A 15,000-nucleotide genomic window follows, 5' to 3' on the forward strand; every position below is an offset into this window, starting at 1 on the left:
TTGGTTGAATTGGACAGTCAAAAAAACAGGTTATTTGAAATATGTGGCACTGGATTATTGTAATGAATGAATCCAGTTTGCCCATCACTGTTGATATTCCGCAGCATACCATGCACACACATCTGCATGATTCAGCCCATCACACACACATGAGGATGGGCAGTCATAAGACCAGTGCCTGGGGAGCAGTGGAATAGGATGACACCAAGCTCTGGGTACCTCAGATGTACACGTACTAGAAAATGGCCGTATTCAAAATGCTCAGTCATTGTGAAACGTGATTATTGCTTTAGAAGCCATACAAAAAGGCTTTGTGAAACCTATAGATCCATTGTTCAGTCATTAGTCAATGGCCAGGATAATAGGTTCCTGGCTGACCCCGTGTGACCCCTCAGGTGGCTCACACATGTCTCAAAGGAGCCTCATTTCCTGCTTTGGCAGTGAGTCACCATGACAGCAGCATCGCTTTCTTAATCATGAGAACAACTCAGGATTTGCTCTTTCATTTTAACAGCCTTTGAAAACTTTGAACCTTTTTTTAACTCCTAGAAGTTGCGGGTATAGTGTATAACATTATCTAATTAATTCCATAATTGATAGCATTGTGTCAATAATAGCCTACAATTCACATCGATGTCTTGTTTGTCATTCAAAAGTCCTGAGTACTATTATTTAAAAAAAACTAAATGATAGACATTTTGGCATTGTAGATGACCCCAAAAAATGAATTCATATTTGGAAAAACACCTACATTTTATTAAAGACTTGTATTCCTATGTGAAGATTCCTTTTAGAGAAACCGATATACCGTAGGCTGTCTTTACCAGTAACATTGTGTTCAAAATTGTTGCCTTTTTGGCTCCTAGTACTTCAATCAGACATCCAATGTGTGAATTCCAAGAGTAGGCTCCTCAATTACGCAAGTTAAAGACTATTAATTATAAATGTGTGCGTAATTTCATGTAGCTTGCATAACATGTAAAGGTTTCAAGTATTTGTCTGCACGTGTAATCATTCCTCCCAGAGCACTGGAAAAAGCTTTTGCCCTTAACGTCTAGTACAGTCAGACAAGCCATGTTTTGTTTACATGCTTGTCCGTGCCTAGAAACACGGATGGAGGAATGTAGGTTAAAGCGTGGGCCGGCGAGGAGATGGTTTGACACTCTCCAAAATGAAACTTGTGCGTCATGATTCAGGAGCGAGAGCGTTTGAACTATGAGTCAAACATGGAGCACAGAGGAATGTAAAGCCTGGGGATCGTGATTGGTGCTAAGCCTGAGGGATCTAGCTTCATCAGCTATGGACCTTATCATTATCGTCCACACAAGGCACGCGAAACAAAATGGAATTGCCATTCCATGACTCAAAACTGTTTAATGACGTTCACGTTCAAAGATTGTGTGCGGCTTGAAAGTATGTGAACCCCTTGAAAAGTTCACATGTTTCTGTTGTTGACCATGGTTTTCTTATTGTATCACCACCAGTTTTTTTTAGCATGAAATGTCAGACATGCACCATTACCAAAGTATTCACTAACCTGCTTTGACTCGCATAGGAATTTAAAGGACCAGTTTGGTCAATTTCAACATGCAGTTGTAATGCTCACACTACCCTGGACTTGTCAGTACCTGAGGTTTTTTTTTCTTCTTCTTCAGCCTTTTCCGAGATCTTGGTCATTGTAATGGGGGCAGCTCTTTGTTTACATTTCATAAAAACATTTTTATTTATTCCCAAAAACATCCGAAAGGTTATACAACATCAGCAGACAACTAGCAAACAGCGGTACCTTATGGGAAAATATTTGGAGTAGGCCTATGTTAATTAAAAAAAAAAATTAAACAAACGCTGCCCCCATTAGAATAGCTCATATCTCGGAAAGGGCTTAGCCTGAAAATGTGGCATCACCGGGTACTGACAAGTCAAGGGTAGCGTGACCAATACAACAGCATGTTGAAATTGACTGAACTGGTCCTTTAACTGCCATCCCATTCCTAACCAATAGCGTTCGATGTGATGATATCTTCCCACCTTTTGAAGCTATTACAGCTTCAGCTCATCCGGGAAGGCTGTCCTCAAGGTTGAGGAGTGTGTTTATGGGGATTTTTTGACCATTCTTCCCAAAGTGCATTAGTGAGGTCACACACTGATGTTGGTTGAGAAGGCTTGACTCAGTCTCTGCTCTAATTCATCCCAAATGTGTTCTGTTGGGTTCAAGTTAGGACGCTGCAGGCCAGTCAAATTCATCCATACTATACTCTGTCATCCATGTCTTTAAGAACCTTGCTTTGGGCACTGGTGCACAGTCATGTTGGAAAAAGAAGGGGTGTGCTCCAAAAAAGGATGCCAAAACATTTTGGGCAATTCCATGCCCCCAATCGTTATGGGAACCGTTTGGAGCACGCCCCTTCCTCTTCCAACATGAGACCTGAAGAAGATGGTGCATGCCAGATGTCCCTCCAACCTCTCTCAACTGGTTGAGTTCTGCGAGGAGGAGCGGGCAAAAATCCCCATACACAGATGTGAGAGACTGGTTAGAGGTTACAGAAGACGTTTGATCCAAAGAATAGCTAAAAAAGGAGGCCACAGGCCACAAGCCACTAATAGAAGGGCTCACATACTTTTGCACCTATTTCATTTACAGTTTTTTTGTGAAATAAACCACATTTGTAGAATTATATAATGGAAAATGTCTCTCTTTGTGCGTCCAGCATTTGGAAATGGTGCTTTACAAATTAGGGTTTGGATGACTGTTAAATAAGGTCCTTTTAATGTTATTACCAGAACATTGGCTATGTCTGGAGGGTTCACATAGCATCCCTTCAAGCAGCACTATATACATAATAAGTATGGAGTTATGAGGGTTATAGGGAGTTATTACTGTACGCTGTTTCAGTCCCAGAGCAGTTCTATTTGTTTATGTTTACTCCGTGTTGCAGCTATCTCCAAACGGGAGTGGCTTTGAGGTCACAGCTGTGAGGTGTGGGAGAGACTGTGCAAGTTAACCGTGGTTACAAAATCCAGAATATGAGAATGAAGTTGAGAAATAATGAACTTAATAACCTGTTTTCAAGAAGGCACGAGTCTTTCTGTCCACTTTTTGTATACAAAGAAGTATCTTGTCTTTCTGAAATCGGTCTCTGTCTCTGTCTCTCTCCCCAATTCAAGCTTGCTTTATTCACATGCCTGTTTGTATAGTGTTAGTATTGCCAAAGGTTACAGAGAACATCAATATAACAATATGAAAGGCATTTAAGGACATAAAACATATCTCTCTCTCTCTCTCTCTCTCTCTCTCTCTCTCTCTCTCTCTCTCTCCCCTACAGATCTGTGCCATTATCGGCGGGACGTTCACGGTGGCTGGCATCATTGACTCTTGTATTTTCACAGCGTCCGAGGCCTGGAAGAAGATCCAGCTTGGCAAGTTGTCATGAGAGGCCCTGGCCGTGGTCAGCTGTGCACTGATCTACTCTATTTATGAATACGATTCAGACTCATTCCAGGCCCCCAACCCCAATCCCTCATTCCCCCTGATTTTTGCTGTTTCCACCCTCAGTTATAAGTATCCACTGGGTGCATGGACAACATGCATTGAATTCTGTCTCGGTTGAGCTCTTTGAACTATGCAGTGACAAGTTCAGAAACCATTTATACACCTATACACACACACACAAACATACAGTATATCCACCCCAAGTGTTGACTTTAGAATGTGAAAAAAAGTTTGGAGGATGTTCTTCCTGCCTCAAGAAAGATATCCACAAATTGTTTCTTAACTCAATGTTTACGGTTCTGTGTCTTGTGTTGTCTGACACATCTTTGGGTTGGGGTCAATCAATGTCAATGTCAATCCCCATGTTAAATCTTTTATGGCCATTCCTTTTGCTGTTGCCAAGTCCGGTTTTATGGTCTGTGATTAAGGCCACTTGTTCTGTAAACACGTTCCCAAAGGATGAACACTGAGTAACCATATTTGTTTGGTACCTACTGGGAACAGCAGAGTATGCCAAGATGTCCACAGCAAGTCTAGCACTTTCACTACCATTAACTTTTGACCTGCAGAATTTGCAAAGAAAATTGTGATGGTGTTCCTTTTTGATAGTTACAAAGTTACTGTTACTGAGTCACTGTTTTGATTTACATTTCAGTCTAAATGTTTCATTATATATTTTTTATTTTATTTTTTTTAATCAAAGAGTTTGATGTTTCTTTAGTGCCTGTGAGGTCATATTTTCAGATGAAGGACATTTTATTGTGTGATGTGGTGGAATAGCAAATGCATCCCGGGATTGCCCATAGTCCTCCATTGAAAAGATTTTGGTTTCGGTTTGACTTCCTGATGTTCCAAGTGTTATTTCAGGCCAAGAAAACAACTAGTAGTGCTTCTCCTACAGTTTACCAACCAAAGCATTGTCTGAGGTAATATTTTTGTAAGAACAATTTCATGTCAAAATTCTTACTTTTGTTTTTTTATGTTTTTTTTTAAAGATTCACCATGATGGTTGTCAATGAAGGTGTTGTAGCTGTTTTACTGGAAAATGTACAGTAGCTCATTTGTGTATGTATCAGTCTCGCATGTTTCAAATTTGTACTTGCCATTTTTATACTTCAGCTTGATTCTCCGTGATGTGACATCCTCTTTTGTCAGCCGGTGCTAATTTCTTCTGGAAGCACCAGGCTTTCACTTGCTGTTCCTGTTTGACACTCTACAAAGTTGAGCAACTTCGTCCAGATCTCGGTCGCAGGGCTCCAAGTCCGTCGTGCGAACACAAGTGTCCCAAGTTGTCACCTTGGCAACAAACACCATACTACTTGACAACAACATCGGAGCACACGTACTTAATTCTGTCTTCCTCTGTCCTATCCACTTAAGAAACTGCAACCTGCAGGCATTCAAAAGGTTTAAGACACACACTTGACAGTCAAAACAGCTTGTTGCCATGTGATCTTGTTTCTGGTTTATCAAACCTTTCCGTTAATTAATTAAAAAAAACACACATAAAACAAATGACAAGTGTCGTCTCTGTTAATCCATTCATTTTACTAACTAATGTTATTTATGGTGCTGTCTGCTTGCTGTAGACAACTTACAGTTCCACAATGCAGCCCTGGAAATGAGATACTAACCGTTCATGTGGAAATGCTTTCTTTACAATCATCATTCTTTATAATTCCACCATATTAACGAGCACATCCTCTCGAGTAACCTGTAGCTATCTATACACGATTATATGTATGTGATGTACATTTATCTATATCACATCATACAGTGGATATAACGGTTCAGTTTCCAATAATTTGCCACACACTTTTTAGTTTCAATGAAAACTGACAGATGAACAGGAAGTTAAATGAAGAGATGACTAGGCCGTGTAAAAGAAGATATATTGCTTTATTTTCTCCCATTCAGGATTATTTGTTTTCGTTTTTTAATACTTTTTTTTACAAATACACAACAGAAGTATACTCTTGAGAAAAGGCTAAATGTAGCTAAATGATAAAAAATACTTTTTCCTTTACTATGTCTTCTCTGGTTGATTTTCACATAAAGAGCGCCACCCAGTGGCTGCAAAGAGAACTTGTCACACAATGACCTCTGTTCAGTGTGAGATTGCAATGTGTGAAGAAGTGTGCGTGTATATATGGTCGGGGAAGCTGACAGGTGGGGGCAGAGGGGCCAGTTGTCCCGGGCCCAGGCAGAGTAAGTAGGAGTCCAGAATTGGGTCCTCATTGTATTTTATGTATTGGTGTGTGTGTGTGTGTGGGCCATTCATACTCCTCTGACATACCATATTTGATGTTCATGTCATGTTACTATATATAATGGTATATGTGGGCCATCTGTAATTCACATTTTAAACGATCTCATGGGCCAAATAAAATGACCTTGTGAGCCAAATTTGTCCCCTGGGCCCAAGATTGACATCTGTGGTTTAGAGGGTTTCAGTGTTGATTGTCTGTGTTTAAAAAAAATAGGAGTGTGCATTCAGTGTTGGTTGTTGCCTGTTTAACCTTTCTTCTTTCAACAGCTAATGACAACATGGCTGCCTAAAGTTACAGTGTAGATTTTTATTTTATTTTATTATTTATTAAAAAATAATTTGGCAGTGTTGAAGCATAGGGGTTTGGATCTAGTGAGCCAAGTAACTTGCTGCCACCAGCTAATGAGGGTGAGGCCTCCTGTGATGGTAGAGGAGATGCTGGTGGCTAGCATGATAGCTAGGCAGAGCAAGACACTTCATGGTGGTGGATGTACAGCATATGAAGTAAAACATCTGTACCAGACAGCATGAGTAGGGGTGTCGTTGACATACTTGGCTGTGGTAGCCAATTTCTTAAACATTGATTTCTAACATTGATTCGTGTGTTTTTAAGAATTAATTTCTTGGTTAAGTGTCACACTATCACAACATTCCCGCTGTAGGTGTTTTTTTAATTATATGTGGGATTTTAATGTTCTAAATGTACATCCACTGGGAGCAAAGTAGACATTTTTCTATGAAATTCCACAGCTCCTTATGTCATGGCTTGCTCTGCTTGGCTACCATCTTTGATAACGCCTCACAAGTTTATGACGATTCTCATTCATCCAGGTCATCTTAAAGTCAAAAGACTTAAGCGGTAGCCGAAGAAGTTGAGCTGCCTACCACTAAACTCTTTCCTCTTGGCTACAATTTTTGGTATGTCCAAGTCAAACTACTTCCATTTGTCCTTTCCTGTGGCATCTGACCTCGTGATGCGAGGCTCAAAATCATGGATGATCGAAGATTTCACTCAATATCTTGCAAATCTTAATTGGAATTGAGATGTTAAATAGCAAAAAGCTCCCTCAAAAGTCATTCTGCGCTGGTTGACAGTGGGATAACTTCAATTCTTTTCTCCACGAAAGTTGGGCAACAGCAAAGCAAGGGAACGGGAGCACCAGGAAAGGACGTAGAGGAAGTAGTTTGACTGGCGCCCAGCGTCTGCCTCACAGGTTAGAGGAGGCCGGGCAGCAGGGTCCCTCTGCCAGCAGGTCGTCGGGGACGGAGAAGAAGTCCAGCACCACGCCCTCCTCGGACAGCTGGCCGTACTCGTTGTTGTAGAACGTCTGGCCCGAGAGCTGCGAGAGGAATGGCGGCCGGGGCCGGCCCACTTGAGCCGACGCACCAATCAGATGCTCCGTACTCCTGCCAATCTGTGGACTGAGAACCAGAGGGCACATAATTGTTAGCCAGGTCACGCCGTCCTGGTGACACCTTCGGCGTTGCGTCAGGCCAGGAGCAATACAAATATCGTTTCTGAGCTCCGGAGAAATCGGGAATTCCACCCACTTTGTCTGGAAGCAATCAACTTTGAGCAGCTTCAACGGCTCTGGGTAAAGGCACGTTCAAGGCAGTGACGTGGTTTCAGCACAGACGTTCTATTGGGACTAAGAAAATGTTTGGTTTAAACTTTGGCACAGCCTTTTCTGGCCTTGACCAGTAGCAAACCGAGGGAGGCGGGTTAACCAGGCCGTTTGGTCAGACCAACATCTTGGTAAGAGACTTTGAAGTCGGCAACGTAATTGTCATCATCACCTATTACATAACATTACACTCAACTGATGTTTTTTTCTACAATGAAATTCACAGTTACTGTAAATTATATTGTATTGGTTTACAGTCTCTGGAGCAATGTGGGGTTAGGTGCCTTGCTCAAGGGCACTTCAGTCATGGATTGTACGTGATTCGAAACAGCAATCTCTCCTTTCAAAGAGTTGCTAGCACACAACTACCCACTTATCATCATTACTCAGTGTAACAGGAAAATATCACACAATTTAAGGCTAGACCGGCATAATCTAACACAAGGACATCAAAGTTCATCTTAAAATGTTTTATTCAAAGGAATACTAAGCAGCTTTTTTTGGACACCCTACAGGTTGGCAGCTGAAGGTTCTCTCATGGAAAACATCAGATCTTTTTCTTTTCATCTAAACTAACTAACTTGAAGCAGATTGGGCCCAAGGTGATAAAACATTTTGGGAGATATTCTAAATTTGTTGCCTGTATAGGACATACAGTATAAGCAAAAACATTAGAAAAGTGTTGTACCACCATAGACAAGTCTTGCACTCACTGAAATGGGAGAAAGCGTGTAAAGCTTTGGTATATGTACAAGTGTGAGTGCATGTGTTTGTGGTTGGAATATGAGAGTATGTGTGTTTGTGGTGTGTGAATGTGTTAGGGTGTGATTTTAAATGAGTGTGTGTAGTGCATGTACAGTAGGTTTGTAGTGAGTAATGTATGAGTAATGTGTGTAAATTTGATGTGTGTGTGAGTATGCAGGTTTTTGTCAAGCGTGTCTCAAGGTGTGTTACTATGAGTCTGTGGGTAGTGGGTGTGTTTGTGATGAGTGTATGAGACAAAGTGTCTGTAGTGTGTGTGTGTGGTCTTACTTCCTCGACATGCCTCCTCTGTGTTTGTGTTCGATCCTCTCAAACTCCTCTGAGGCCAGCACCATGCCACTGTCTGTTTGACTGCTATCCTGTAACACAGACCAGAGTTTCAATTCTCTGCCCCAACCTCATTCAATCCAGTCAAACTTTTTTGGCGGTACACCAATCCGCCAGTGGAAAACTGAAGCTGTGTCTCCGATGGTACATTTCTGCACTTTGGGCACTATGTTTCATGCGCTGAAACATGAACACTGAAGTGCACCATTTGAGATCCAGGATGTAATAGTCTTTGAAAAGACTTAACACCACCACTACCACATTACACAACAACACAAAGCCTTTAGTAATAGATCATGTCTTGGTCACTGCCATGCTGGTAACAGTAACAGTTATTTTATAATAAGGGCCATGTCTTAGCTGCCTTGACTCAGTATGGAAGGGCGATAAAGGGCCCATGAATGCTCTCTTGGCAAGCTCAGTGGACCGTGCGGAAGCAACAGCACTTACAAGTTTGCTGCTACTCGTATCAGATGTATTCGCATCTATCTCTGATATAATATCAACGTTAGCTCATGTGGGCAGTTTATAGCTGACATATCTGACATTAATTTGTGATTTAAGTCCAATGCTTTATTGCATAATTTCTTAGAAGAATTGTACACGTACACTAGTTGTACATTGAATCCATACTGCTGTGTTGAGCCTTGACTATGTTTCAGGTAGGACACGACATGACAACATTTTCCCAAGATAAATAAATAACTGGAAATGATAGGGGTGCTCACATGGTGGGGTTTGTGGGACGTCATCTCCAGGGGCAGCTCCTCAAACGTCTTGACCCGGGAGTGGCAGATCCTGGACGGCCCTACCAGCATGCAGCCAGCAAATGGCACGCAGTTGTAATACCTGAGGAGACACAGCAGACGCAGATCTCTCATAGAGGCCCATATACAAATAGGTGAATAGACACTTCATGTACACCGGAGACCAGCTGTCAACTGTAGGTGTCATGGGAAATCAATAAGTTCTGTGCTTCTGTGTGTGTGTTTCAAAAATAGATGCACCATCACTGACCCAAGTCTCTGGCCTCCAAATAGGTTTTACCATGCAGACAAGGTCACTGTCTGACCAGTTGATTGCTTCAATTCGATCAGACAACACAGTCAAGTCACTAAATCGCAGTAACAGACAGTAAGACCAGACAGGACCAGACAGGTGTACCATCCAATGTTCTTCCCTGTAAGTCTGATCAGGAAATGCTTTAATGACGAGCCACCACTCTGTGTTTGTCTCTCTGCGTGGTCTGCTGGCAAAAATTGGGCACAACTTGAGGAATTGGAAGACTAATCAACATTGGCGTGGACAATCTCCCTTTTATAGGGAGCGACAGAGAGGCACAGGGGGGTTCAGGCAGTGGTTGAAATGCAGAGCCAGAGATGTGGACTACGGACAGCGTGAGGAAAGAAATCAGTCCCTCTATTCGGCCCAATTGTTCCCATCATGTGGTGTGACTGTGGGCTGGCCTCCTCCCCTGGGACTGTGGCCGCGGGCAGTGCTGTGCCTGTGGCTGTGAGTGCACACTAACTCTACTTTACTCCCGCTCCACCCAAGCAGAGTGAGTACAGGGGTAATGGTTTCTCCCATATGCTGTATATATACACAGTATATCCCATATAAGCAGTTTGCAGTTCGGTGTCCACACTTTTCCATGGTGTCAACTGGATGGCACACCCACACTAATGAAACGGAACAGCATGACATCACACTGATTCGCATCAAACTTCCCCCCGAAAAAATGGCTGAGGATAGGAGAGGATGTTGCATCATATAAGCATGTGATCAGGGAGCAATACCCTAAATCGCAATCTGGAAAAATGACACATGAGATTTTAGAACCTGTGTGTGTGTGTGTGTGTATGTGAGTCTATGTGCAGGGCTCTAAATTAACTTTTTCGTCATTTGCCAAAATGGCCAGTAGATGTTAATTTTACTCACTCACCAATGGGTCAAAGTGGCTGGTAAGTTGGTCTTTCTTAGCCAGGCCGTTGCCCTCCTAGTGACGCAACAGCTTCAGCGAAAGGTCTTTCCTACCAGCCAAACTGAAATGTCACCAGCACTTGACCAGTTGGCTGGTGTTAATTGAAAGCCCTGTCTAGTAGGCCTATGTATAATGCTCACTTCCCACCATTTGGAAATGTGACAGGAGACTGAAAAGCAGCATCATGTCATGTGAGATAGGGAAATGTACCTGGTAATATCAGTGAAGGAAGAAGACCAAGCAGTTCATTTTAATGGCATCTCTACTGTGAGGAGAAGGTTTCAGAGTGTTTTTTTTTTAAACAGAGGTTGACAGTTGTCTGTCAAACTTGTTTCATGGGGAAATATCACAGGAGACTGAAATGTAGCTTTACATCATGACAGATACAGAAATATACTTGCTAATATGAGTGAAGGAAGACCAAACGATTCACTGAAATCCATCTGTGTACTTGGAGGGGAGGAGAGGTTTCTTTTTTAACTAAAGTTGACATACTGTCGTTGTAAATTGAGTTTCTTCTGAACTGAAAGGTAGCTTTGAATTATGTAAGACACATAAATTCACCTGCTAATATGGATGATGAAGGAAGAAGACTGCACAATTCATTTTAATGTAACCTCTACTTTAAAGAGGCTTCAGTGTGTTATTTTTGAACCGTAGTTGACATTTGTGTCAGTTGGCTTTCTTGGGCATCTTCCGTCATCATGTTGACGAATGCAACTTCCTATTATTGTTCTAGTCATGACGCATGGTGCCTCATAGTAGGCCTACCACACGCACGGCATTCCTGATTGATGTAAATTGCCTTGGAGTGTCTGGAAATATGTCTAGTCGTGGTTTTCATCGCTTTAAGTGTCGAAATAATGTCTCTAGAATCTAGGCAATCTAAGACACCAAAGGCAATCACATAAATAAATGAGAGAAATAAATGAAAGAAATACATATCATTATGATGTTTTTGCTCCAACAACTGAGCAGGCACTGTTCCATTTTAATGTAAATTACTTTGGTTCTCACTTGTTTTAAATTCAGTGTCTATCCCCCACAGATTGTTTGGCATTTATTGTGAGAGTTGAAGTGGGGCCACGGAGCCCTGGAGGATGGAGCATTTAAACACAATGTGGTCGATGTTTGATGTAGATCTCTCAACTGACCTGGGGGATGTCTGGCATGAAAATGTTCAAACAGTCCAAACAGACTCGCAGTATTGTGAGAAGTTGATTGTGAGCACAGTGACTTTTGTGTGGTTTTGTTTGTAGGTAAAAGCTGATTGAACACAACAGTATACCACACAGATTTAAAGCAGTAATAATGTATAAATGCTGCCTAAAACATATAGATGCTAACTTGTTAATAAAGTGGTACCTCATGAGTTGTATTTATACAACCAAGAGGATATAAGGCACCAGTGCTCTGATATACTCTCATATACTCCTGAAAGTCAACCATTTTTATGGACCACTTGATCATATGGGTTCAAGGCTAGTTTCAAAGGTTGGTCTTAATAGACACATAAAGAGGAATTGATGTTGTGAAGCAAGCATATTTTAAAACAGTACTATGATGTGCTTCAATGACATTCAACACTGCTGACTAAAGGTCTGAAGACTGAGTCTTATAGCTTAGTCAAGCTAGAATAGGTTCTCCATGGAGATCATGACTGACCTATGGCTTACTTTCGTATGCATTTTGAAGACAAAAATGGTGCTTGATGCTTCAATGATCCTTCACTCGTGTGTGTGTGTGTGTGTGTGTGTGTGTGTGTGTGTGTGTGTGTGTGTGTGTGTGTGTGTGTGTGTGTGTGTGTGTGTGTGTGTGTGTGTGTGTGTGTGTGTGTGTGTGTGTGTGTGTGTGTGTGTGTATGTGTGTGTGTCTGTCTGTCTGTCTGTCTGTCTGTGTCTGTGTGCAGGGAATGGACGACATGAGTGAGACAAACAGGTCAGTCAAAGCTGTCAGTCAAAATCGTGTGTGTGTGTGTGTGTGTGTGAGTGTGTATTGTGTGTGGTATGTCAAGAGGTACCTGTTGGGAAGTGTGTGTGTGTGCACGTGCGTGCGCGTGTGTGTGTATGTGCGTGCGTATGTGCGTGCGTGCGTGCATCAAGAGGTACCTGTTGGGAAGCGTGTGTGTGTGCGTGCGTGCGTGCATCAAGAGGTACCTGTTGGGAAGTGTGTGTGTGTGTGCGCGTGCGTGCGCGCGCGCGTGTATGTGTGCGTGCGTGCGTGCATTAGGAGGTACCTGTTGGGAAGTGTGTGTGTGTGCGCGTGCGTGCGTGCATTAGGAGGTACCTGTTGGGAAGTGTGTGCATCCTCAGCTCCTCTTCTGAGGGTGGTCTGGAGGAGGCCTGAGAGAAGCCGTCATCTTCTGAACTCTGGGACACGTTCAGGGGGATGTAATCCTTCCCATCCTACACAAACACACACGCATGCACAGACACACAGACACACACACACACACACACACACACACACACACACACACACACACACACACGCTCAGCCCTCTAGGTTTCACTGACGGCTTTTCATTTGAAGAGCCCAATGAAAGTTCAGCGAAATTGAAAGCGGGGTGCCTGTGTGGGGCTTATCGCAAATGGGATCTCAGGGATGAACTGGGCTCTTATCAACTTTATGACAATTTTCTTAGAGGGCAAGGCTGAACAAATGGTGATCGTTTCCAATTTGTATGCAAATGTAGAATTCACTGTAGGTGTGTGGGTGGTGTTGGTGTGTGTGTGCACGTGCATGCGTGTGTGAAGTGAAACGCCCAAGGCTCACAGTTGGGCGAGATTAAATAATACATTTCAAACCTCAGCGGATCCTTTTGTGGATTTTAATTATGACCGCCTCTTTTTTCACTTACAAGTTCAAACATATTTAAGAGTTTAACCTCCGTTGCTTTGGGTGTAACTCACTGGGAGGCCGTTGTCTTGCAAGAGGTCGCCCAGGATCTCCACCAGAGCTGGGAACGTAGGCCTCTCCCGGGGCTCGCCCTGCCAGCAGGCCAGCATTATCCCATATCTGCCACCAGGGGGAGACAGAGCTACATTAGTCCCAGAAACCCATAGAGTGCTTTCTCTTGAAAAAGAAAATTAGCATCCAAACCACTGTCTCTGTCCGCCTGTCTCTCGCTGTCTCTCTCTGTCTCTGTCTCTGTGTGTCTCTCTCTCTCTGTCTCTCTCTCTCTCTCCCAAGATTTGTGGTGTGTGTGTGGTGTCAGTGAGTGTATATGTGGGTGTGGTGTGTGTGTGCGTGCGTACTGTGTGTGCGTGTGCGTGTGCGTGTGCGTGTGCGTGCGTGTGTGTGTGTGTGTGTGTGTGTGTGTGTGTGTGTGCGTGTGCGTGTGCGTGTGCGTGTGCGTGCGTGTGTGTGTGCTAGACTATGTGCATATGCTGTCTGTCTTTGTAGGTGTTTTTCCTCTTGATGGCCTTGATCTCCCAGCTGTGAATTTGCTGTTCACTTCCCTTTCCTGCATGTCAAAAAAAGCGATTTCCCTTTCCTGCGCTGGCATGGCACTTCAGCATGCATGCCTGACACTCAAACCCCTATCTCTGTGTGACCAGAGTTTTGTGAAACAGCTTCAAACGTTATCCCATTTCAAGCATTTTGTTCCAGCATTGTACTAAATCAATTAATTCATGAAATGACCTTATTCCATTGGTACATTCAGGGCACTTACTGTAAACATGTAATGTCAGCAATTAGGTGATTTAGCGACTGGCTGGAACATAAGTGGGTATAGTATTGCTGGGCTGCCCAGCACAGCGGGTGGCACAGTTGGCTCAGTGGCGCGGTTTAATGTATTGATCTCTAAGCGAAAAAAGCCCTTACCGTCACCACCGCACATCTGATGCAAAACATGAGACAGACTTGCATCAGACAGGCCCCAAGCACAAACAACAATCGTAGGCTACAACTGAGCATCCATTAGACGTCGCCAGGAATGCAGTGGGAACATGCTATTATTCAAAGATAAATGGCTTTCTTCCAATCTCAATTTAGTAATTAATTGCAGCCTTGTGCACCTCTAAAAACTCATGCATGGAGAGAGTTCTGTACAGTTTAATTGAACAGGACGAATGTATTGTTCATTGTTAAACACAACTTTTTCAGAAATAAGGGTGTACTATTTGTGACAGGACTCACATTTCGGGGGAGGCATTATCTGGTGCTCTCATCCTGGTACCATCCTTCAAACGTTTACAGAAGTCTTCATCAATCTGCACACCTGGGTACGGAGAGGCACCTGCAGAAAGGACATGGGTTCACTAAAGAAGAAGTGCACAAGGTACTCTTCAAAAAGGTTAAAAAATAGCTTCCAAAGATTGGCTTGATCATAACTGATTAAGTTAAGATGGCCAACATACTTGGGTCAGAGAGCTACGTCCTTCGTAAGAGCGACTCAACTCAACTCAACGGTCTTAAGACGGTTAGCAACAACAAGAATCGAGAAATGGACCCCAGGGTAGCCATTAATTGTTGTTGTTGTTGTTGTTTTAACTGTTGCTGGAACATGAGGCAGGGACAATGTAACAAAGTGTAACAAAAT

General features: G+C 42.9%; 2 protein-coding genes across 4 annotated transcripts in view; one reads left to right on the forward strand and one right to left on the reverse strand.

The window, feature by feature from the left end:
* Positions 1-3,431, forward strand: part of ergic1 (endoplasmic reticulum-golgi intermediate compartment 1) — a 30,996-nt gene extending 27,565 nt beyond the window's left edge. Inside the window, exon 10 of the mRNA XM_063190253.1 lies at positions 3,324-3,431. Within this exon, the coding sequence (XP_063046323.1) occupies positions 3,324-3,431 (108 nt within the window). The remainder of the gene's footprint in view (positions 1-3,323) is intronic.
* A 3,535-nt stretch (positions 3,432-6,966) lies between these two features.
* The window catches only part of flt4 (fms related receptor tyrosine kinase 4), a 101,545-nt gene continuing 93,511 nt past the window's right edge, over positions 6,967-15,000 (reverse strand). For all 3 annotated transcript variants that reach the window (XM_063190250.1, XM_063190249.1, XM_063190248.1), the window contains 6 exons: positions 14,598-14,697; positions 13,367-13,472; positions 12,741-12,859; positions 9,202-9,322; positions 8,417-8,505; positions 6,967-7,181 (listed from right to left, as the gene is read on the reverse strand). In XM_063190250.1, coding sequence (XP_063046320.1) covers positions 6,968-7,181; positions 8,417-8,505; positions 9,202-9,322; positions 12,741-12,859; positions 13,367-13,472; positions 14,598-14,697 — 749 coding nt within the window. In that variant the 3' untranslated portion in view covers position 6,967. The remainder of the gene's footprint in view (positions 7,182-8,416; positions 8,506-9,201; positions 9,323-12,740; positions 12,860-13,366; positions 13,473-14,597; positions 14,698-15,000) is intronic.

This window comes from Engraulis encrasicolus, chromosome 23 (genome assembly GCF_034702125.1).
Source record: "Engraulis encrasicolus isolate BLACKSEA-1 chromosome 23, IST_EnEncr_1.0, whole genome shotgun sequence".
NCBI lineage: Eukaryota > Metazoa > Chordata > Actinopteri > Clupeiformes > Engraulidae > Engraulis > Engraulis encrasicolus.